Source organism: Leptinotarsa decemlineata, unplaced genomic scaffold (genome assembly GCF_025532065.1).
Source record: "Leptinotarsa decemlineata unplaced genomic scaffold, Ldec_3_MD MMD2_tig00026363_RagTag_RagTag, whole genome shotgun sequence".
Taxonomy (NCBI): Eukaryota; Metazoa; Arthropoda; class Insecta; order Coleoptera; family Chrysomelidae; genus Leptinotarsa; species Leptinotarsa decemlineata.
This window is the reverse complement of record NW_027412706.1, coordinates 2268642-2290396: the sequence shown is the minus strand read 5'-3', so window position 1 is coordinate 2290396 and position 21755 is coordinate 2268642. Positions and strand designations below refer to the sequence as shown.

The 21755-nt window shown below is 36.3% G+C and overlaps 1 protein-coding gene across 1 annotated transcript in view; it reads left to right on the top strand.

The window, feature by feature from the left end:
• Window positions 1-17588: 17588 nt before the first annotated feature.
• Window positions 17589-21755, top strand: part of LOC111514123 (voltage-dependent calcium channel gamma-5 subunit) — a gene marked incomplete at its 5' end in the record, with an annotated part of 298378 nt that continues 294211 nt past the window's right edge. The window contains one exon of the mRNA XM_074185146.1: window positions 17589-17826. Within this exon, the coding sequence (XP_074041247.1) occupies window positions 17589-17826 (238 nt within the window). The remainder of the gene's footprint in view (window positions 17827-21755) is intronic.

Sequence of the window (21755 nt, the reverse complement as noted above, 5' to 3'; positions counted from 1 at the left end):
TGACACAAAAAATAATAGCAATAATAAAAATTATAATGATAATAATAGGTCTTCATTTATGAAATATAAATCATGGAAAAACGTCGAACATCAGGTTATAAATGTACTTTGTACAAAGTACATTAACTTCTGTTACAAATATGGTGGAACACGCAACACGTGTTGCGTTTTTGTAGAACTGTCCAGTGAAAATCTCACAATGAAGTTTTCTTTGAATAGGTTAACTTATGTTACTATTCTGTCGCTCATTTTCTCCACAAAAAACTTGCTAATTGAATAGATCAGGGGTATATGGTTCGCTAGTACCTCTTTCCAAAAACAATAAATTTGGTGACAACCTATTTTTTCCACAAATGGATATAACAACTCTAATATTCAAATTGAATATTCAGTAGTAGTCAGGTTATGAAATTCCAGACATATTGTATATGTGAACAAGAAGTTATTCACCGTGGGTTTTTATTTCTGTAGTTTTCATTAATATTATTCAATAGTGCTCAGTTCAAGCATTACAAATAGTGAAATTGTGTGTAAAGGTTGATCCTCCGAATTTGGAATTGAGTACAACCTCAAAAAATAATTCAGTTTTTTCCAACAATTCTTACTGTGACAATTTCGAAACTGTTACAGCTTTTGATACGGAATTGCAAGACATTTCGAATAAAGTGCACTTGACCATTACTTATAATTGAAATTATCAATACGCGTGTTGTTGTGGGGAGGAGGTGGCTGACAAGGAGTTGATTTTTTCTTAGAAAACTGAAGATGACGTGTTTCTTGATGTTTACGGTGTCCATATCAAATGACTTATGGATGGTTCGTTTCAGCATAAATGAAAATGAAAAAAAACGTGACTTTCTATGTTTCTAGAATCGGAGTTGTTGATAGCTCGAAATGTTGAAGCATCTATTGATGTGTTGATTAGGTTCACTTCTGTTACTATTCTATCCTATTATTATATCCTGTATATCAATTTTTCGATATCAGTGAAAGTAAGAAGTAGTTGCTTTTATAAGTTGAACAGCCTTCATACAAAATATTGGCACAACTTTGGAAGTTTTGGAGATGTCGAGCTCTTTCAGTATAAATTTTTGAGAGTCGACGATATTTCGTTTGAAAGTCAACTTTGGAGTGAAATGCAAATTGTTCTAACGAAATCCGTAGCGTACAACATTAAAAAAAGCACCACTCTCACAGGAACTCTTGAAGAGTGTTTCTGCATCATAAGGTGATGCAGAACTATCGAGACCCTCATCACGTGTGAATTTTGGCAAATCACTGGTGGAAGGGGATAATATCGTTCAGATAGGCATTCAAAAGGATCAAAATACACTTATTGAACCTTATATGAACTCATCATGAGATATCACGTAAATCACAATGATTTCTGACGACACGACAGCAAGCTTCTGGATGCCAAGGGAGCTTTCGATCATTTTGCTAGTCTACTAGCTCCCAGATTTGGAAAAAAAGGGTTCGGCTTTCTACTTTTCTATCTCTATAAAAAAAATTGAAAACTTCATTAGGAAGAAAAAAAGCAATTTATTTCAAAATGAACTGAAACTATACCCCTTTCAACATTTAGATTTAACTAAAATTAAATGTTCTGATACACAATTGGTTACCATCTATATATTCCAAATCATCATTCCTTCCAAGTCTGGGATGGACTTAGTGGGCAGTTTGCTCCAGGTGTTGATGAGTTAGGGACACCAATAATGCACCCTACTGGTTGACGTCCGGTTGTAGAACGAGTTGAAAAATATCATTTCGAATTCAGTTCTATTATATTTCATTGTTTCACCAAATCTATTTTTTGTTAGGTCATGGGTGATCATGATGTAGCGTTATCATGTGAAGCCCTCATGATCACACATGTTCTCTAAGCGACACACAACACTGATTCTCTATATTCAATAATTGACTGAAACTGAACATATCGACCTCTCAGTAGCACACTTTCTTCGTTCCTGGAATAACCGCTTATGATCTATGTATATCTTTTATTTTTGCCACTTTTTGCAAGAACCGTTATTCCCGATGATTCATTTTGATTTGATTCATTTTTAATTCACTTCAAAACTGTAGAATCATTTCGAGAAAAGTATTGGAGATAGGAGATAGGAGCACGATTCAAAAACTTTTTTCACTCTTCAGTGATTGAGTGGGTGTATGTGAGTATATATGATTTTCAATAAAAAAATGTTTCAATATTAAATAAAGGTTTTTCAAACTTGTTCTGATACTCCACTCTTTATTGATAATGTAATACCAATAATGTAGCCAGAAGCACACACGAGCATGTCGTTACACTGTGGTGCATCATACTTCCGAGATTACCTCACTATATCCATATTGAGTTTGTATCGTAATTTTTTCTGTATATCATTTGAAATGAACATATCAATGGAAAAAGAGCGATGATGCTTCAGCCATATATACATAGTGTGTGGAAACCAAATGAAATAAATTCATTATTTCGGTTACGGTACATATCAAAAAAAAAAACAAAACACGTCAAATGTAAATTATAATTTGAAATTCTTCAATGGACAAATGCTACCCCTACCTTCAACCCCCTTTGAATGACAGGTACAACCCCCAATTTTATAAAAGGGAAGTATAGGTTTGTGATTCATAATTTGAAATATCTCTTTATTCTCTATTCAAAAATGTATCCAAGTGTATTGCAGGATAAAATGAATTGAAATCATGAGGTTACCGAAATTCGATAAAATACACTCAAAAACTAAAATGTAATAAAAAACGTAATGCAATGTAGAATAAGAAAAAGAACTATGAATGTTAACGAAGTAGATGTTCACTACGAACATTTTGGCAACATCCTAATCTCAAATAAAAGAGTCTAACATTATTTAAAATATCCGGCGTAACCGACCTAATCAAAAGCGTTATTCGTTCTTTCGAGTCATTCAAATCTGAAGGTTCAGTTTTGTACACATTGCTCATTACATAACCGCATAAAAATAAAGCTAATGATGAAAGATCAGGTGATCGCGCTGGCTATTCAATCGTTCCTCGCCTTCCTATCCACCGATTAGGAAATGTTGCATCCAGGTATTACCGAACATTAATTTGCCAATGTTGTTTCTCCATCCTGCTGAAACCATATTGTTTTCAATGGAACTTGAGGGTTTCCTGAATTTTATTCTTTATTATTATATTTTATCTATTAGGTATGTGAACTTAGTTTTGCTCCAATTGTGTTTCTGGGTATTTTTGTTTTTGAATTGTTTTTTCTCTTTTATTCTTTGAAGTGCTGTACATACGAGATTTTTTAACAAGCTTTGTCAAAAGAATGTATTTTCTTCGATAATAAACTAAATGTATATCTAAGTGGATGGTATTGTTATCCAGCATGTCCATCATTTGCTCACAGAAATAAGTTCATTTATCAATATCGTTCTTCATGTGATCCTGAGTAGGTATTATTCAATAGGGATGCATTTTATTTTCTTCTAATATATTCACTATCGATGTATGGCTAACAGTGAATGTAGTGGATTCTCTGTGTACTCGATATATGTAGGTTTTCCTCAAACTCAAACATCACATTTATTTTCAGTTCATCACTCATTGCATTGGTAGTTGCTTCTTTATCTGCCCCACACGATCAAGCTCGCAAAACTGCTCATCTATTTGAGCCATCCATTTGAGATATGGGCAGTAAATTAGTAAATTTCTCATGAAATAGGCGAGCTATTTCCTGTTGTGTTCGGATTTTATATCCGTAACTAATCATTTATAAAACTGTTATTTCATGCATTGTCAGACTTGCAGTTAACGAACTTCAAACTTGAAATAAAATACTGACAACTAATGTTGTAACATACAAAACAAGTTGACAAGGAGTGTTATAACGTTGCCACAGAAATTATTTACAGTTTTTCAAGGAACATTGCTATGGTTTTTGCTTACTTTCTCAATATCAATACCTCAACATGAAATAAATAAGTGTTGAGTATATTGCAATAAGTTTTGAGTATATTCAGTCGAATCTTGGTAACCACATGATCTCAATTAATTTTATTTCAATTGTTGCAATAAACTGGAAAGCAATAACATTTTTAAATAGATAATGAAGAGACTTCTCAAACGATATATCACAATTCACCACTGGTAGTTCTAATTCATCTAGTAGAAACTTTACCAAGAGTTGTCCATCATCGGACGCGAAATCAACATGAAAATCTCCTGATAAAATAAGTGACGAAGTATCATAATTTTCCCCTCATTTTTCAGAGCCTACTCGACCGTAAATTTATACTTGCACCTCTCTCTCTTGTCCCCACATTAATATACGAAACGTAAATCTTTCAATATTCAGTAACTTATACGTCCCTCTTAACTTCCGTTCGCTTCACCTGATCACACTTTTCGTAACGCTCTCGTCAAGCATTCACCAGCTCACTTCCCCAAAGTCAATCACGTGCAAAACAACTCGTCAGTTAGATTAATTTTGTTATGTGCGAAGCACTTTTGTGCATCAAATTGTGTTCAAAATCTAACTCTTTTTTGAGTACTTTTTTGAGAAGAGAAAATTGGTAAATGACAGCTTGTAACGATCAGTATTGTGTGAACAGTTGAGAATACTATTATTTGAATTATACTGGAGTGAATATTCATGCATTGAGACATTTTTGTCATTCAGAAAAATTATCCTTCTCATTTCGAAGGACTACCCCCAGCAACCCATATAACCTAGATATTCATCAAGCTCTCTTGTGAAATGAAATTATTTCTCGGAAAATGTTGTGAGAGAGTAATAAAATTCGACGGTCCATAAAAATAATCTTTGTTCATGAAATATTTTGTAATTAAGTTTTTCTTGTTGACGTGGCGTCGATAGTCCAGACACTTTGAGCGAATTCGTGAGAAATTCACACGATAATGGGTGACTATTTCAAATCACTCTATATAATAAATTAAAGAACCCCGCCAAGTGTGTCTCTTTATCTGACTGAACACGATAATTGAAAAACTACCAAATGGATTCTCATACGGTTTTCACCAATGATCGAAGTTATTCAAGAAGTAGGTTTATACAGTGTGTAAAATCCAAATGGAATAAATACATTTCAACATAATTCCAAAACACGTCAAATTTTAATTATGATTTGACATACTTTAACGGAAAAATGCCACCCCTACCTTCAACCCCCGTTGAATGATAGGTACAACCCCCATTTTTTTTAATAGGAAGTATAGGCTTGTGATATATCGTTTGAAAGGTCTCTTCATGTGTGATCACTTTTAAGTTTATTGCAACATTTAAGATAAAATAAATTAAAATCATGTGGTTACCGAAATTCGATTAAATACACTCAAAACTTATTGCAATATACTCAAATTTTATTTCATGTTGAGGTATAATTTCGTGATTCTGGTGGAACCTTTCACCATGTTCTCCACTTACATCACCCAGAATGTTGGAAAAGCTGCCTGCCTAGGTGTCGACAGGTTACCTGAGAGGTATCCTTTGAAAAAGTTAAATAATTTTCGTGACAACGTTAGTTTTGAATGACTCATCAATTTGATTTATATGTTACAACATCAGTTGTCAGTGTTTCAATTCAAGTTAAAAGTTCGTAAACTTCAATTCTGACAAATGGTTAGATTAACGTAAATGCATGAAATAACATTTACAAATTATTGGTTACGGAGATAAAATTCAAGCACAGCAGGAAATAGCTCGCCTATTTCATGAGAAATTTCCTAATATACCGCTGATATCTCATGGTTATGCAGGGCAGATAGAAAAAGCATCTGCCAATGCAATGAGTGATGAACTCAAATTGGATGTGATGCTTGAGTTTGAGAAAAACCCACATACATCGAGTAGACAGGCATCCACTACATTCAGCCATATATCGATAGTAAACATTCCGAAAGTGAATGAAATGCATCCATATAAAATGATACCTACTCAGGAGCTCATGGAAGACGATTTTGATAGCAGAACTTATTTTTGTGATCAAATGATGGACATGTTGGATAACAATATCATTCAATTAGAAGACGTTATGTTTTCTGATGAGTATTTTTTTTTGGTACATTGGGAGCTGTCTGACTTGTCCATCTAGTCCGTCTCCAGAAAACACTGCAGCCTCTTGGGCTTATTGCGTTTATTCTCCCATCTTCTCATGACACCCATTCCATCAGACTTGTTTCCTGTACTAGTTTGTACAGATTCCGTGTTGGATGTTCGTCTTATTCTTCTGGACGTTATTTCATACTTCCATATATTGCCTGCCTCCTGTGATTCAGTGCCTCACATTCGCATAAGATGTGTAGAGTGTTTCTAGCCCTTCGTTGCATAATCTGCAGCTGAGGTCTCCGTTGTACAGCCCCATTTCATTCAGGTCTCCTCTGAGCGGACAATGACCGGTTAGTAGCCCTGTAATTATTCTGAGCCGATCCCTACTATATTGAAATAGTTCTTCGGTTCTTTTCTTGGACGGTTCCCTGATGGAGGTTCTACTGTGTTTGTTGCCAGGTACTTTTGTCCAGTATTCTGTGTGCTTCTTATTGGTCCATGTCCTGATCTGGTTTCATACCAATGATTTTGGTACCCCCAGAGCTGGTTCAGGACCTATATATAAAGTTGATGATCCGCGTCCAGCGCATTCATCAGCTTTATCATTACCTGTGATTCCTGAATGCTCTGGCTCCCAGTACAAAGTCAATTTGTTCCTGTTTGCAAGTTGATTTAGTTCTTCATGGCATTTCCAGACCAGTTCTGATGTCACCTTCGGGATTGTCAGAGCCCCTAATGCGCTCTTGCTGTCTGTGAAAATATTGATTCGCTCATTTCTTTGAGGTCTCAATTCAATAAGCCTTGCACACTGCAAGATAGCATACACTTCCGCCTGAAAGACGGATGTGTATAGTCAAAGTGGATAAATTCCCTTCCGCTCGATATATTCCAGCTCCCTTTCCACCTGTATACCAGGTTTTTTTCCAAACATGTTTTTGGGATGACTAATGGTCTTCCACTCTTGTGTTTTGTGTTAAAGGTGTACTTCGGTGTCACGTGGTCCGTGCACATATTCAATATGTGCTCCTCCACTTGTTCTGAAATTTCTATTCGGTCCGAATTTTTATAGTTCGGTGAGTTTTCCAATCTGAATTGGCCAATCCTGGCCTCCCCCATTATCATAAGGTGTAAAGGAGGTAGTTTCAGGAGTATCTCAAATGCAGCTGTTGAGGTAGTTCTCATTGCTCCCGTCATTCCCAAACATGCAAGTCTTTGCACCTTGCCTAGTTTGTTGATGGCGGTCGCCTGCTTCATCTTTGACCAACAGACCAGAGATGCGTATGTTATCATGGGTTCAACCACTATCATGTATAGCCGATATACTATGTCTGGTTTTAGCCCCCATGTTTTTCCATAGGTGCGTCTGCCGAGCATCAGTGCTACCTCCGCTTTCCTCTTTATCCTGTCCAAGTGTTGGTTCCATGTCAGTTTGGAATCTAATATTACTCCCAGATATTTAACCTCCTTCGACACTTGTATTTCATCACCTTGAAGTTTTAGAGATCCGAGACCCTCCGTTTTAGTCCTCTTGGTGAATGCTACTATGGTCGATTTGGATGGGATTATGTTAAGCTCTTCTTCTTCGGTCCATTTTTTATAATATTTAGGGCCTGCTACATGCATCCTTTTATTACATTATTGTATTTACCCTGGACTAAGATGCCCAGTGCTTTATACCAATTGTGGTCCAAGAGACATAATAGCTCGTCCATTACAAGGTTCCATAACAGAAGGGATAGAACCCCCCCCTGAGCACAGCCCCTTGCTACAGTTCCACGACTGTATTCCCCATAATGGTTGTATATACCATTCTTCCCCTGAGCATGCATCTATCCACCTTCAGCTTGTCTTGTCAATCCCTCTTCTCTTCGACACCTGGATGATTTATTCTAACGACGTATTATCAAATGCGCCCTCAATGTCCAAGAAAGCAGCTGAAAGTAATCCTTCGTTTTTGTAAGTATATTCTACTTTTTCTGTTACCTAACATGGAGCAGTTTCTGTTGACATACCTGACCTGTATTCATATTGGTCTCGATGTAATGATCTGATAGCCAGTGATACGTCCCTGATATGCCTATCAAGTAGTTTTTCTAGCGTTTTCAACGCAAATGACATGAAACTAATTGGTGTCAAGGCCTTCGCCGACTCCTGTCGATTTTCCCAGGTTTCGGAATGAAGGTGGCTCTGATTAGTCTTCAAATTTTTGGTATGTGTCCCAGTGCTAAACGTGCCCTGAGAATTATACACAATTTTTTGAAAAGTATTTCCGGTCCCTTTTGAAGCATTACTGGGTATATGCCATCAGGTACCGGCGACTTATAGGGTTGATATGAGTTTACAGCCCATTTAATTTTCTCCAGATCGATCACCTTCTTTGTCATTTGCCAGTCCTCCCTGGATGCCCTATTCGGGGTCTTCACTTCTGAATTCGCCCAGGAATCCGTTGTTAGATTAGTAATTTCTGACCCGGGAAAGTGCACCCGGAAAATCTCTCTAATAGTCACTTTTTTGGTTTTTGTATACTCTCCCGTATTTGTTTTCAGATTATATATTGGGACCTGAGATTCCTTCGAGAGTATTTTGTAGAGCCTAGCACATGCTTCGGCCTGTTCGACCTCCTCACATTGCCTTCTCCACGTATCTCTCTTGAATTTTCTCAGGACTTTGTTATACTCAGTTAGGGACCTTCTGTATTGTTTCCATGAACCTGATTACCTTGCAAATTTGAAAGCTTTTCTAGTTTTTTGTCTCATCCTCGCCAGATCTTCATTTCACCAGGGCACATTCCTGTTTGATCTCTGGTTCACTATGAGACAATGTTCGTTGTATGTAGATGTGATAGCTCCCTGTAATTGATCCGCTGGCAGCTCTAGGTCTATGGAATCTCTGATGTCAAAAACCATGCGGTCTAAACAGGTTTTCAGGTCCACCATATAGGCTCCACAGTTTGTTTTCCGAGGATTTTGATATATTAGGATCGAGGTCTGAATCCCTTCGATTTCAAAGTTTATGTGTCGATGGTCTGAACAAGTTTACTCATCGGATACATTTCATTACCGAACATAGTTACCTACAAATGTAGTTCCTATCGTTACGTCTATCACTTCACTACGTCTCGCATTTACGAAAGTAGGTTTATTGACTATGTTTAAAATGTCCAAGTTATTTGCCATGATAAACTGTAGTAAGTGCCAACCTCTTTGGTTGGTGTTGGTGCTTCCCCAGGTTAGGTGGGGTGCATTGGCATCACAGCCAATTATGATTTGTAGAAATATCAAACCCCCCCATCACTTTGGTAAGGACAGCCGAGGCCCCCTTACCGTGTTGCAGGTTTGTTTGTATTACTCTCAGCATTGCTGTTAAAACCATTCAGGACCTCGAAGGTGACCATGCCCAGCTTATAGTAGGCTTTGAACGTGTTCCCCTCCAAGGCCCTGGAGGAACTTTCATTCGTGGAGAAGGCCAGGGTTTGTCCTTCCTCTTCTACTTTTCTGCTCAGAAGAATCCAGTTTTCCACTCCCAGGGCAGGATTCTGCTCACTGAGGCGTGTCCTAACTGTTGCCTTCTCGTCTTTTTGGCCCGGAATGAAGACTAGGACCCTCGGTCTCTTCGGAATTCGTTGACCTCGACCACGGTCAAGTCCGTCCCCTTCCTCTATCTCTATCTCTGAGTCATTCTTTTGCCCCTTCATTTGCACAGGTTATCCATAGGACCCCTGCGTTGAATGGAGTCTTTTTGAATTGAAGATTTTCCAGGCTACCAGAGGGAGTATTGTCCAATTCGCGCACAAGTCCCTCCTGGATCAGGTCTGCTTGACCCTGACTCAGGGTGACCTTAGGGTGACGCATGTCAGTGACCACCTCCCTCAGGCCCTTAGCAGCCTCACTATAAGTCCCAGTTCCTTTGGAAGCCCTGAGTTTTTTCAGTACCTTCTGTGGGGGAGTTTTTACATCTTTTCTGGGTCTCTTTTTGGCCCTTTCCACATAAGTTGCTTTGGTTTTTTCTGTTTCTCTACGGTCTTTTGTATGTTCCCGCAGCTATTTTTTTTTGCTTTCATCAGTTTGCACCTTTGCGCCCCTGTTAGCCTTCTCTTCTGCAGTTCGACTTCCGTCAATCCTGCAGTTATGCTTTCGGCGGGACTGGTGTTTCCTGCCATTTGACTATGTCTTTCCTGGTCAGTTTGCACCCCTAGGATAGTCTGACTTTGCGAGGAGTCGCTCGAAGAGTCCTCCTCTGATATTCTGGTAGTTCTTGTTGTTGTATCTATCCGATTCCCACGAGTATGGTGGAAAGGGTTCTCCACATTCATGGTGTCCCCTATATGTACGTGAGGCTGGAGACGTTGGGAGGCCGCCTGGTATCCCAAAGGCTTCGTTATTGATGAGGTTCAGGTACCATTCATCCTTTGGCACGAATCGTAGCAGCTGAGCTGCTGCCGACATAGCTCGTAACTTCATGACAGTGCGCAATCCCTCCCACCACGACAAGGGAGGGTTCTGATGAGTGTACTTTGTCTCTTAACGGTCATGACTACTGGTCAACGGAAAATCCTCACTGGATAAGAGAAGAACACACGCAATACCCTCAAAAGGTTCATATTTGGGCAGGAAATTGTAGGTCAATTTTTCATTGAAGTCAACTTGAATGACGATGATTATTTGGCACTACTTCAAAATGATGTTACTCCAAGTTCAGCAGATACATATCCTGATCCAGGAAACCCTCAAGTTTCAGTTAATACGATATGGTTTCAGCATGATGGAGCAACACCACATCACCAAGTTAATCTGTTAATCTGGCAGTACCTCGATACATAATGTCCCAATCGGTGGATAGGGAGGCGAGGATCGATTGAATGGCCAGCGCAATCACCTGATCTTTCATTATTAGATTTATTTTTATGGGGATATGTAAAGAGCAATTTGTACAAAACCAAGCCCTCGATTTGAATGACTTAAAAGAACGAATACCGCTTTTTCTACACCCGTACCATAATAATACACTCATATGCCCATAATCCGTTTCATATTGAGATCTATTATGATAGATTTTTCATAACGATACAGATTTACTATCGTAACTCGCAACCAGCACGGTTTTCGAAGAGAAAAATTAACAACAACTGTTATCAATAATTTTTTCAACGATCTACTAGACCGCATTGATCGAAATGAGATTTCTTACCATATTTTCTGTGACCCAAGTCAAGCTTCTTTTGTGTTGATCATGATATCCTTATATCGAAGCTATACAATTATGGTATGAGAGGTGTTTGTCTCAGTTGGATTGAGTCTCTCATTAAATACCGGTTACGGTTCGTCAGTTTGACATATTTCAATAACAACTATCTTCAGTACTTGAAATCTACTACGGCTCAAATTGATTTGGGTATCCCGCAGGGTTCTGTCGTGGATCCGGTTCTCTTCATTTCATGCATTAATGAAATAACGAAATCGTTTCTGAATGAAAGACCTACAATTTATTCTGATGATATCTCTATACTTATATCTCATATAAATGCAGATACCTTTGAAGAAACTTGTTAATTTACTTTGAAACAACTCGTTGCAGAATTTAATTGAATTTGTTCGTATTTCAACGCTAAAAAACAATGCTAATACTGTTTCACCCAACAAAGAAGGAACATGAACGTCTTCATCGCAGATAGTCTTCATTTGTCGAAAAAATCATAAGATGTATAGCTGGTGTCAAAAGTGACTACTCATGCCTCAAAAACTACAACATTCTCAACTGTCCAACCCTGAATGTGTTTGAAATTTGTATATATGTTTTCAAAAATAAGCATTCTCATCTACGCAATGGAGATTTCCACTTTTATAACACCCGGGGTAACAATGATCTGCGACTGCCACTATTGTCAATGTTACATATAAAGCCTCAAGTAGAATCGGAGTAAAAATTTGTGATAATTTACCAGATACTGAAAAGTCTGAAACATGAGAATACATTCAAAAAACTTCATTTAGTTGAAGAATGTTTATATATAGGGCCAGGTTGCTCATGTCGTACCACGGCCTGAATCGTACCCAGGTTATATCTCACCTGAAATTTATAAATAGCACCACCTAGTGTTTTCAATCGGAATTATTTATTCGACCGGGCAAACGTAAATAAGCGAACGGCCGGCCGCCTGTCTGAAACAGAAATAATTGAAAAGTAAGTTTTTTATACAATTTTCATATATGTTTTAAACTCAATTGTAAGCTAGTTATCGCAGGAATGTTGATCCTGAACGTTTTCATAACATTTATTTGGTAATCGTTTAGGCATTCTCAAACGGTAGTACATTTTTAGGTTATGGCATGATTTTAGTTTCAAATTTATAAGATCCTGCAGTTTAGGTAGTACCTATGCTCAATTATTTAGTCGTACTGGTACGACTTTGGTACGCCATGCTAGAAAGTACAACACGTGAAAACTGAAGGACATGGATGAAGCTTTAGAAATTGGATTTGATGAGGCATGTAGAAGATTTAATATACCAAAGTCTACACTGCGACGACACTAGAAAGGTTTCAATAGAAGAACAAAATTTGGAAGACCTAATGATTTGTCACCGGAGATGGAAGAGATATTAGCACAGCATTACAGAATTTAGAGCCTTGTTTCTTTGGTCTTACTACCACTGAATTCAGAAAACTTACTTATATCCAATATTCACTCAGTATGTAACTCTATACATCCATGTATAGAGTAACTTATTTTAAAATTGATTACTTCCTTCCTTTCTTCAGAAGATTCCCTCATCCTTGTTTTATTATTCCATTATATTGTACGTACGTGCGTTTAGAGAAAGAATTCTAACCGTGAAGATGAATTAAGCGTTAGTTGTTAAGTGTTGTATATGAATTAGTTGTGATAGTGGAATATGGTTGAAAATAAATTTGTCCAAGACAGTTAATTCTTCAATTCGTTACAATATATATTCAACGGTGTTGTTCACGTCAAAACTCATCTCGAAAAATTTGATTCAAGAGATAATCTTCGGCACGCCACAGGATATACGTTAAGATCCAACTATAATTTTATTGTTCCCCACCATAAATTGACGAAAGCAGCAAACGGCCCTATGCCCATCAAATTATTCAACAAACTACTTATCTCTCTCAAACAGCTATCAAACCTGCATTCCTTAAAAAAAATGTTAAAAAACTGTTACATTACAATACATTTTATTCCCTCAATGAATACTTCCAGGCTAATTTGAAAATAATAATCACTTGATTGCAACAGTTTCGATTCTACTATTTTCATTTGTCATAATTTCAGTTTTCTTTTCAATTTCATATTATTATGTAATAAATTTATCAACTTTCATATTGAATATTATTAGTGTTCAAGTCAACTGTTTATATTTTTCCATACTTCTGTTTGATATATATTTATTTGTATTGTGAATTTCTATATTTCAGTATAATTTACTTGTTCCATGCTGTAGAGTCTATAGAAATTAACTGATTTGATTTCATTGCAGAATGATTATTGGTCAATATTGATGAGACATGTAGAAGATTTAATATACCAAAGCCTACACTGCGACGACACTAGAAAGGTTTCAATAGAAGAACAAAATTTGGAAGACCTAATGATTTGTCACCGGAGATGAAAGAGATATTAGCACAGCATTACAGAATTTAGAGCGTTGTTTCTTTGGTCTTACTACCACTGAATTCAGAAAACTTACTTATATCCAATATTCACTCAGTATGTAACTCTATACATCCATGTATAGAGTAACTTATTTTAAAATTGATTACTTCCTTCCTTTCTTCAGAAGATTCCCTCATCCTTGTTTTATTATTCCATTAAATTGTACGTAGGTACGTGCGTTTAGAGAAAGAATTCTAACCGTGAAGATAAATTAAGCGTTAGTTGTTAAGTGTTGTATGTAAATTAGTTGTGATAGTAAAATATGGTCAAAAATAAATTTGTCCAAGACAGTTAATTCTCCAATACGTTACAATATATATTCAACGGTGTTGTTCACGTCAAAACTCATCTCGAAAAATTTGATTCAAGAGATAATCTTCGGCTCGCCACAGGATATACGTTAAGATCCAACTATAATTTTATTGTTCCCCACCATAAATTGACGAAAGCAGCAAACGGCCCTATGCCCATCAAATTATTCAACAAACTACTTATCTCTCTCAAACAGCTATCAAACCTGCATTCCTTCAAAAAAAAATGTTAAAAAACTGTTACATTACAATACATTTTATTCCCCCAATGGATACTTCCAGGCTAATTTGAAAATATTAATCACTTGATTGCAACAGTTTCGATTCTACTATTTTCAGTTGTCATAATTTCAGTTTTATTTTCAATTTCATATTATTATGTATTAAATTCATCAACTTTCATATTGAATATTATTAGTGTTTAAGTCAACTGTTCATATTTTTTCATACTTCTGTTTGATATATATTTATTTGTATTGTGAATTTCTATATTTCAGTATAATTTACTTGTTCCATGCTGTAGAGTCTATAGAAATTAACTGATTTGATTTGATTGCAGAATGATTATTGGTCAATATTTTTCTGAATTTTATCCCAGAATGATATTTCCTACACACTTCAGAACCCGCTTGTTGTCATCCACGTCAAATTATACAGTTTGAACTCTCTATAGTCGTCAACTATTCACAACAGCGCCTTTCAGCACGGTATGCATTCATCTCGCCATATTTTTCAATGGTTGAGGTGCCCGTACTATATATTGCTTTTCTTTTTCAGATCGTTAATGACGAAGAAGAGAATTTACAGATATTCTGGATTCCACTGGCTTGCAAGAATAAAATGAAAAAACCATCGGGTGAAGACAATGTGAAAAAATACGTCGGGTACGTGGATGTCATATCTAAGTTTGGATTAAGTGAGACTGTGGCCTTTCGGGGAGTGCTGACGTGAAGTTTGATCCTTCAGGGGCTAATAATTGAATCATAAAGTGAATTCGCGCAGTTCAACTGTGGAGCCGAGTGGAGAATCACAATTGGGTGAGTTTTCAGTAAAAATGAAGTGGGAGTGTTCTCCACTAAACCATATCAACGGGAATGAAATCGTGAACTTTCGTTTTCGAAAACCCTTTCCATTTTCAGGGAGGTTTGTAAGTATTTTCTGAAAACTTAAAACCTGATTAGTGGCCACAAAATAAATAAATAACTGTTATCTTCTTTAGCATCAACTTTTCTCGACATATTCAATATAGAAATTCCAAATTCTCCTCGAATCCCATCGAGAGGAGATTCAGATTGAACTTTTGAAATTTCTGAAGCGGGTAATTTTCTGAAGGAAGAATTAATAATATATGAGAGTATGTGCGTGTATATATTATAATACTCATTTGAGATGAGTTCAAATCAAAAACTGTTCCCAAACACCAAAACTCTCTTCTCGACGGGCGTCATATAACTCCACTCACTTAAAAATGGACAGAAAAGAAAAAGAAAAGAGCTACCCTGATGAATTTTTTCAGGATCAGCTCCATATCCCTTTCCTATTTGAATCATTTGAGATATTCTAATGAATACTCGATTGATTTCAGTGTGGTTCTGCTACTAAATGAAAGATACGCGTTTGAAAGACCTCTGCGTGATATCTGCATATATGTTTGTCGATTAAAATTCAATGTTCGTCGTAGTATATGATGAATAAGTGGTTGTTTTCGGCAGGCATCTACCAAGACCCACTGTATATGTACGTTGTGACAGATGTATCGAAATTCTATTTCCAATATTACGGGTTTCAACAAAGGATTGTTACAACCAAAACATAAACAACACCTCACGACTTGATCTTCACAAATTTTATTTTCAAAAAAATATCACTCAATTCTTTGCCGAAATTTTGAACGAAACTTTGAATACCCAAAAACATCATCTAAAATTTTCATTTTCGGAAATAGGTAGCAAGATTTCTAGTCTTTCATTTGCAGAATGTCTATTTGTGGAAATTCAATAGTTTCTGCAAAATCTAAAAGTTTGATTTTTTTCAATTGCTGTTCTTCAGAAACTAGCAATGATCAAGAGAATTCAAATTTAAGCAAAATATTTTGTTACTTCTTCAATTCGACGTTACTGATAACTAGGTACTAAAAGAAGTCAGGTGGTATGCATGTCATATGTTTGTGAGCATACTTGAATGTTTTCCCAAGAAACAAGATAAGAACTGAGCTGATTACCCGCAACCTATTCAATTCCACAGCATGCTTCAATTACCGAAATCCATGAGTTTTTGTTGCTCATGAACAAGAGGACGGGAAGCAACCCTACAAAGGGCAAATATATGCCCAGACTATTCATAACGATTCCTTCTGCATATTAGCGGATACATTATCGAAAAAATTATCAGAAAAAAATGAGAATTTTCATACAATTTAAACCTTGTTCTAGTCAGTACAAAATATAGTATTTTATACAAAAAGTTTATTCAAACTATCAAAAAAATGTTAACAGAGTAACATTGCAAAAAATCAGAGAAGAAGCTTTCATCAACACGCTCCATGAAAAAAAGTAAACTACAAATTAAATTAATAAATTACATAATTTATATGCTATCAAATCGTGTCAAGAGATTTACCTGTTACCACATAATTTTTGTCTAAGAATCAATCACCAATGTCAAGATAACGTTAAATATTGCATTTCGCTGAAAAAATCCTCAGGTTTTTCACAATTTTTTTTTTTTTGAAAACTCACAAAAATTGAAATTACTTGATAACTAAGACAAATCGGACTCTGTTATAGAAAATTTTTGTCAGAAATTACCTTAACTACCACCCCTTTCAGTTAGACTATGACTTATGAAACATCCTGTATAGACAGTAGACAGCTTTCGAAGGAATGAAGGGAAAAACTCAATGAAAACTTTTTGAGATGTATCATGTACAGGAGTTTCTTTTAAATATAAACTTCAAATATAAACATTTTCATTACTTTCAATTATGACAATGAATCACTTGAAAATCATTCTGTTTCTCATTTCTATTCTTTGAATAGTCATGATTGAATCCAAACAGTTTCAATTCCATTATGAATGTTTGGAGTGAAAGTAATTTTCGTGTTTTCAGTGTTCATATATTCATATATTCGAAAATAGATATACGTATCGTATGGTTTTTTTTTCAAATGTATATCTGGTGACAGCTTTTGTAACTTATGTAGAGAGGTTTTATGTACCCATGCTCATATGTTTTGTCTCCTTCGAATTTCTCACTTTTTCTTTGAAGAAGTTACACAACAAAGGATTTTTACAAAAAGTAATCCCTCCTAGGAAAATAATTTCTTTTCATTTGAACTTTAGTATCTTGTTTGGATATATCAAACTATCAGTGAGCGTGGAACACTCATCACAAATTCAATCGAAAATTCTTGGAATGACGGTACGGCCATCGAGTTGAAAATTCACCTTACTCCTCATCTAAAATTCATCGAAACGCCGAATTCCTTCCGCCTATCAATATTTTTATCACCTAATGCATCATACATTTTCTCCACAGGATCTAATGCGAATTCCCGGACTCCGCGTGTGATGTGCTGCAAGTCCGGGGGGGGCTTTCCCGTCTGGGCCTGCTGTGGGGCATTTCCGCTTTGGCCGCCCTGCTCGTCGCTTTTGTCAGCGGTTCGTGGCTTTACACCAAAGAACCGGTCACCCTGCCCGACTCCCATCTTTCCACTTCCATTACATTCCGAATCGGGTTATGGAGGGTGTGCCCCAGTGTGAAGAAGGTCAACGGCACTACAAGTAAGTTTATAGTTTCTATTAGTTCTGTTGTGTTCTGTTCGGTAGCCCAGCGTTAAATCCATTATTTCATGAACTTCTCTATAAGTGTGTGTGATGAAAATCATTTAATTTTGTGTCAAGCATATAGTAACAAATACCAAAACAGAGGGGATGAAACAAATAAGATTGGTATTTAATGAAAATGTATTTCATCTACACAGTTTCCTAATCAAAAAGTATTTATCTGGTTTTTCATTCAGCACATCAACTATTCTGGAAATATTTGATTTTATCAGATTCATAAGCATGACGTTGAACGGTAGAGTATAATAATGACTTCGGAACTATCTAGGTAGGACTAGGTTGCTCTACGCCATTTGGAAAGTGAACTGAACTCGGAGAAAATATGTATCACCTTAACACAAATACTACGAACATAAGGCAAATCCGTGAAAGTTTTTATACCAAATGGACCGTTTCTCGGTTATACTTCTCCCTACAGCAGGGAGTTTTGAGTTTTCACATTACAAAATGGGACTGAATGGAGCCTATAAGCCTTCTCTGCATGTTCTGTGACTATGAAGAAGCATTTCTGAACAACTAATTAAGCGGCTGATGTATGGATGTATTCTCGATATCGAATGAGGTCACCACAACCCTCTTATCGAGTGGAAATTCGTTCAGCAAAAAATACACATGAAAGCCATAGAGATCATTTCACTACTGCGATTGCACAAGTATGAGACAATGAAAGGGGCTACCAAGATTATGTATTTGATAATACATAATAGTACGAGTCCCTTCCGTACACCGTTTTGACTTGTGCTCTGAGGTATACCGAATCCGTTATGGGGAGTGGAAAGTGCAAATTAAATCCATTTGAAAAAACGTTCCCAGAAAGTTTATTCTATATGAACGCAGTACTCCAGATGAAAAAGTTATTGAACAGTGACGTTCGAGGTGTTCTGAGTTGAACCTCAAAACGATGAGTGGCAACAGTCCCTCGCGTATTTCTGATATGAACCGCTCTTGGTGGAATTAAATGTGCTAAGTCACTTGAACACTTTCCGTAAAAGTATATATGGAAGAGAGACAAATCTCCAACCTTTCTTCGATGTTCTAGACTATCAAGGTTGCAACTTCTGAACAATACTCCAAAGAAGGTCTGATCTGAGCTTTATAAAGCATCAAAAATTGCCGAGGTGTGGACAGTTTTCCGGTTCGGAACAGTGTTCCAAGCGTTTGAAAAGCAGCCTTCGCAATTCCAGCGACATGACTGCGCTAAGGCATATTGGTGGTCATTTTAACTCCCAACAAACTTTTCGAAGCCTGACATTATTATTTTCGAAACCTGACATTATTATATCCGCTTCGGAGACAGTTATCTTCTTGGAGAAAACCGATGCCTGGGTTTTTGTGGCATTGAATTGAACCTGGTTACTCTCACACCAATTCGAAATTACTTCTAGAACCTCCCGCTGCCGGTAAAGATGTGCTTTCGCAGCCGATGTCCTGGAATCCAAATGTGATGACGAGGTAAGTGCTCTGTCGTCAGCAATATATTGGATTTTTGTTTTTTCAATAAGTCATTGATATACAATTATAAATATAGTTTAAAAAAATAAATAACACGCTTCTAAAGAACATCGAACTAAAAAGTTAGAAATATTTTTTTTAATGAGCTTCAAACAATAACGAACAAAAAAATACTAGTACTATTGTGAAAAAAGCGGCGGGCGCTTGATATACAAAAAATATGGCACAAAGCGCTTACACTTATTTCACAATAATGTTGGTAGTTTTCGTTCGTTATTGTTTAAAGCCTATTGAAAAAAAATCTTTTTAACTTTTTGGTTCGATGTTCTTCAAAAGCGTGTTTTTTGGTGTTTTCAAACTATATATATTTCATCTAAACTTTGGGATCGATCAGCCGTATAGGGTTCAGAAAAATGACCATTGATATTTTTCGATTCCGGAGAGGGAGCCTGAAAATCAGCTACCAAGCCCAAGGAGGGCAGGAGGCGCGCAAATGAGGGTTACAAATAAGGCAGCAGGCGCTCGTGTTATTAAAAAAAAAACTTTTTTCAAATAAAAAAATAGATGTGAAGTGAGTTCGAATTATATCAAAGAGGTTACGTGTAGCGCCGTCTGTCCGCGAATAGTTCAAGTAATAATGTCGATAATTCTGTCAAATACAGATCCCCAGCATTCAAACGGGAATGAATATGAAATAAAGAGGAGAGTTATAAACAAACAATCTGACAAACAAACAAGCATACATACTACAGGTGAAGCTAATAATGAAAGCGTGTTAATGTTAAAGAGCGTGCTAATGTTGATAATTAAAAAAGAGGATTGGTGACAATATGGATCCCTGATGAACACCATGATGATAGATGTTATCATCACTCTCGGACTTCAAGATAATAGTGACTTGGCATACCAAACTATAAATTTTGGCCAAACAGATGCAGAAGGTTTGTTTCAATGCGTTTGCTCCATGATTCATGGACCAATTGGTCACTCATATCATGGTGTGTTGAGAGGTCGTTGGTTGGTTGATGATGCCGACGTGCTCCCCAAATGTATCGATAACAGGGTTCAAATGGCACATTCTCCTCAATAAAATAATGAAGGTCCATATTATACAACCATACCAAAATAATGCATGTATCATTTTAAATATAGAGCGGGATTCAATGACAATAATTCATGTTTGTATATGGTTTTCATACAATATTCATTCAAGCATTTGGCAATCGTGGGTAGAATTTTTCCTTCTACAAAATTTTTCTCAGGCTATTCACGATACTCTGTATCCAGCCAATAACCAATAATTCCAATGAGTGACTTTTCGAGTATTTGTTCTTCCTTTCGAATCATAAATTTGAATCAACAAATTGAAAGTTATTTTCTGTGAAAACAATATGGGGTTTTCACATGAAATAACTTTCATGAACCCACCGAAAACACATTTTTTTTGATAGATCATTTTGTATGCCTATGAACTTTTCATCAAAAGTGACTTACAAGACTAGAAAATGAACCCTTTCAAATAGAAAATGAAAATTCCGAAAAAACACATTCTTTTAATTTTTTCAATTCGCAAATGTAATATAATCATTTTGAAATTTCATTCGGAAACAAAATTTTTCGTGAAATGCAACAATTTTTTTGACGAATACAATATTAATAATCTGGAAAGTCTTAAATGGGAGACATGCGAGTCTGAATAAATAGTTACAAAAAATGAAAATCAAGTTCATGAACAGCATGACGTGACCATATGTATAGAAACAGATGTCAATAAATGTATCAACGACACATTTTGTTATATGAGAGAGAGGACATTGGCAAATCAAGATTTTCAGATGATGTGGTGCTGCAGGTTTTTTCGGGTTTTCCTGCAGCTGAAAAAGCAAATACGCCACTCGAATCAATGAAGTCGCCCCAGAGCGCCAATTAATTTTCATTGTTGTTTTTATTTTTATCGTTGTTTTATAATTTCACAATGTTCATAATAATAATAGAGTTGTTACTTCCAACGACGGTATATTGTTGTAAACATGATTGAAATGCAATGGAAAATTTGAAAATATATAATGAAGAAACGACCCGTCCTCGGAGGGATCCTTGAGATATTACTGTAGTAATTTCGAAATGTTCACATTGTATACTTGAAAAATGTTAAATATGATCTTTGTGAGTGCTTTTATATGAAAAATGTATTCTTAAAACACACCCTCGCTATTAAAACTCGAAAACTTATGCAGAAACTTCAGATAGAGTGCGTAATGAATTAGACTGTTCCTGAATCATTCGTGTAGTTTCATTCAGTGGGGATATGATAATAGCCGATTTTTGTTTCTTCTTTATCATTCATCTATGTTAATGCTGTCACAGCCAGTAGCCTTACTTCCGTTTCTTCTCATAATGATCAGCACTTTCAT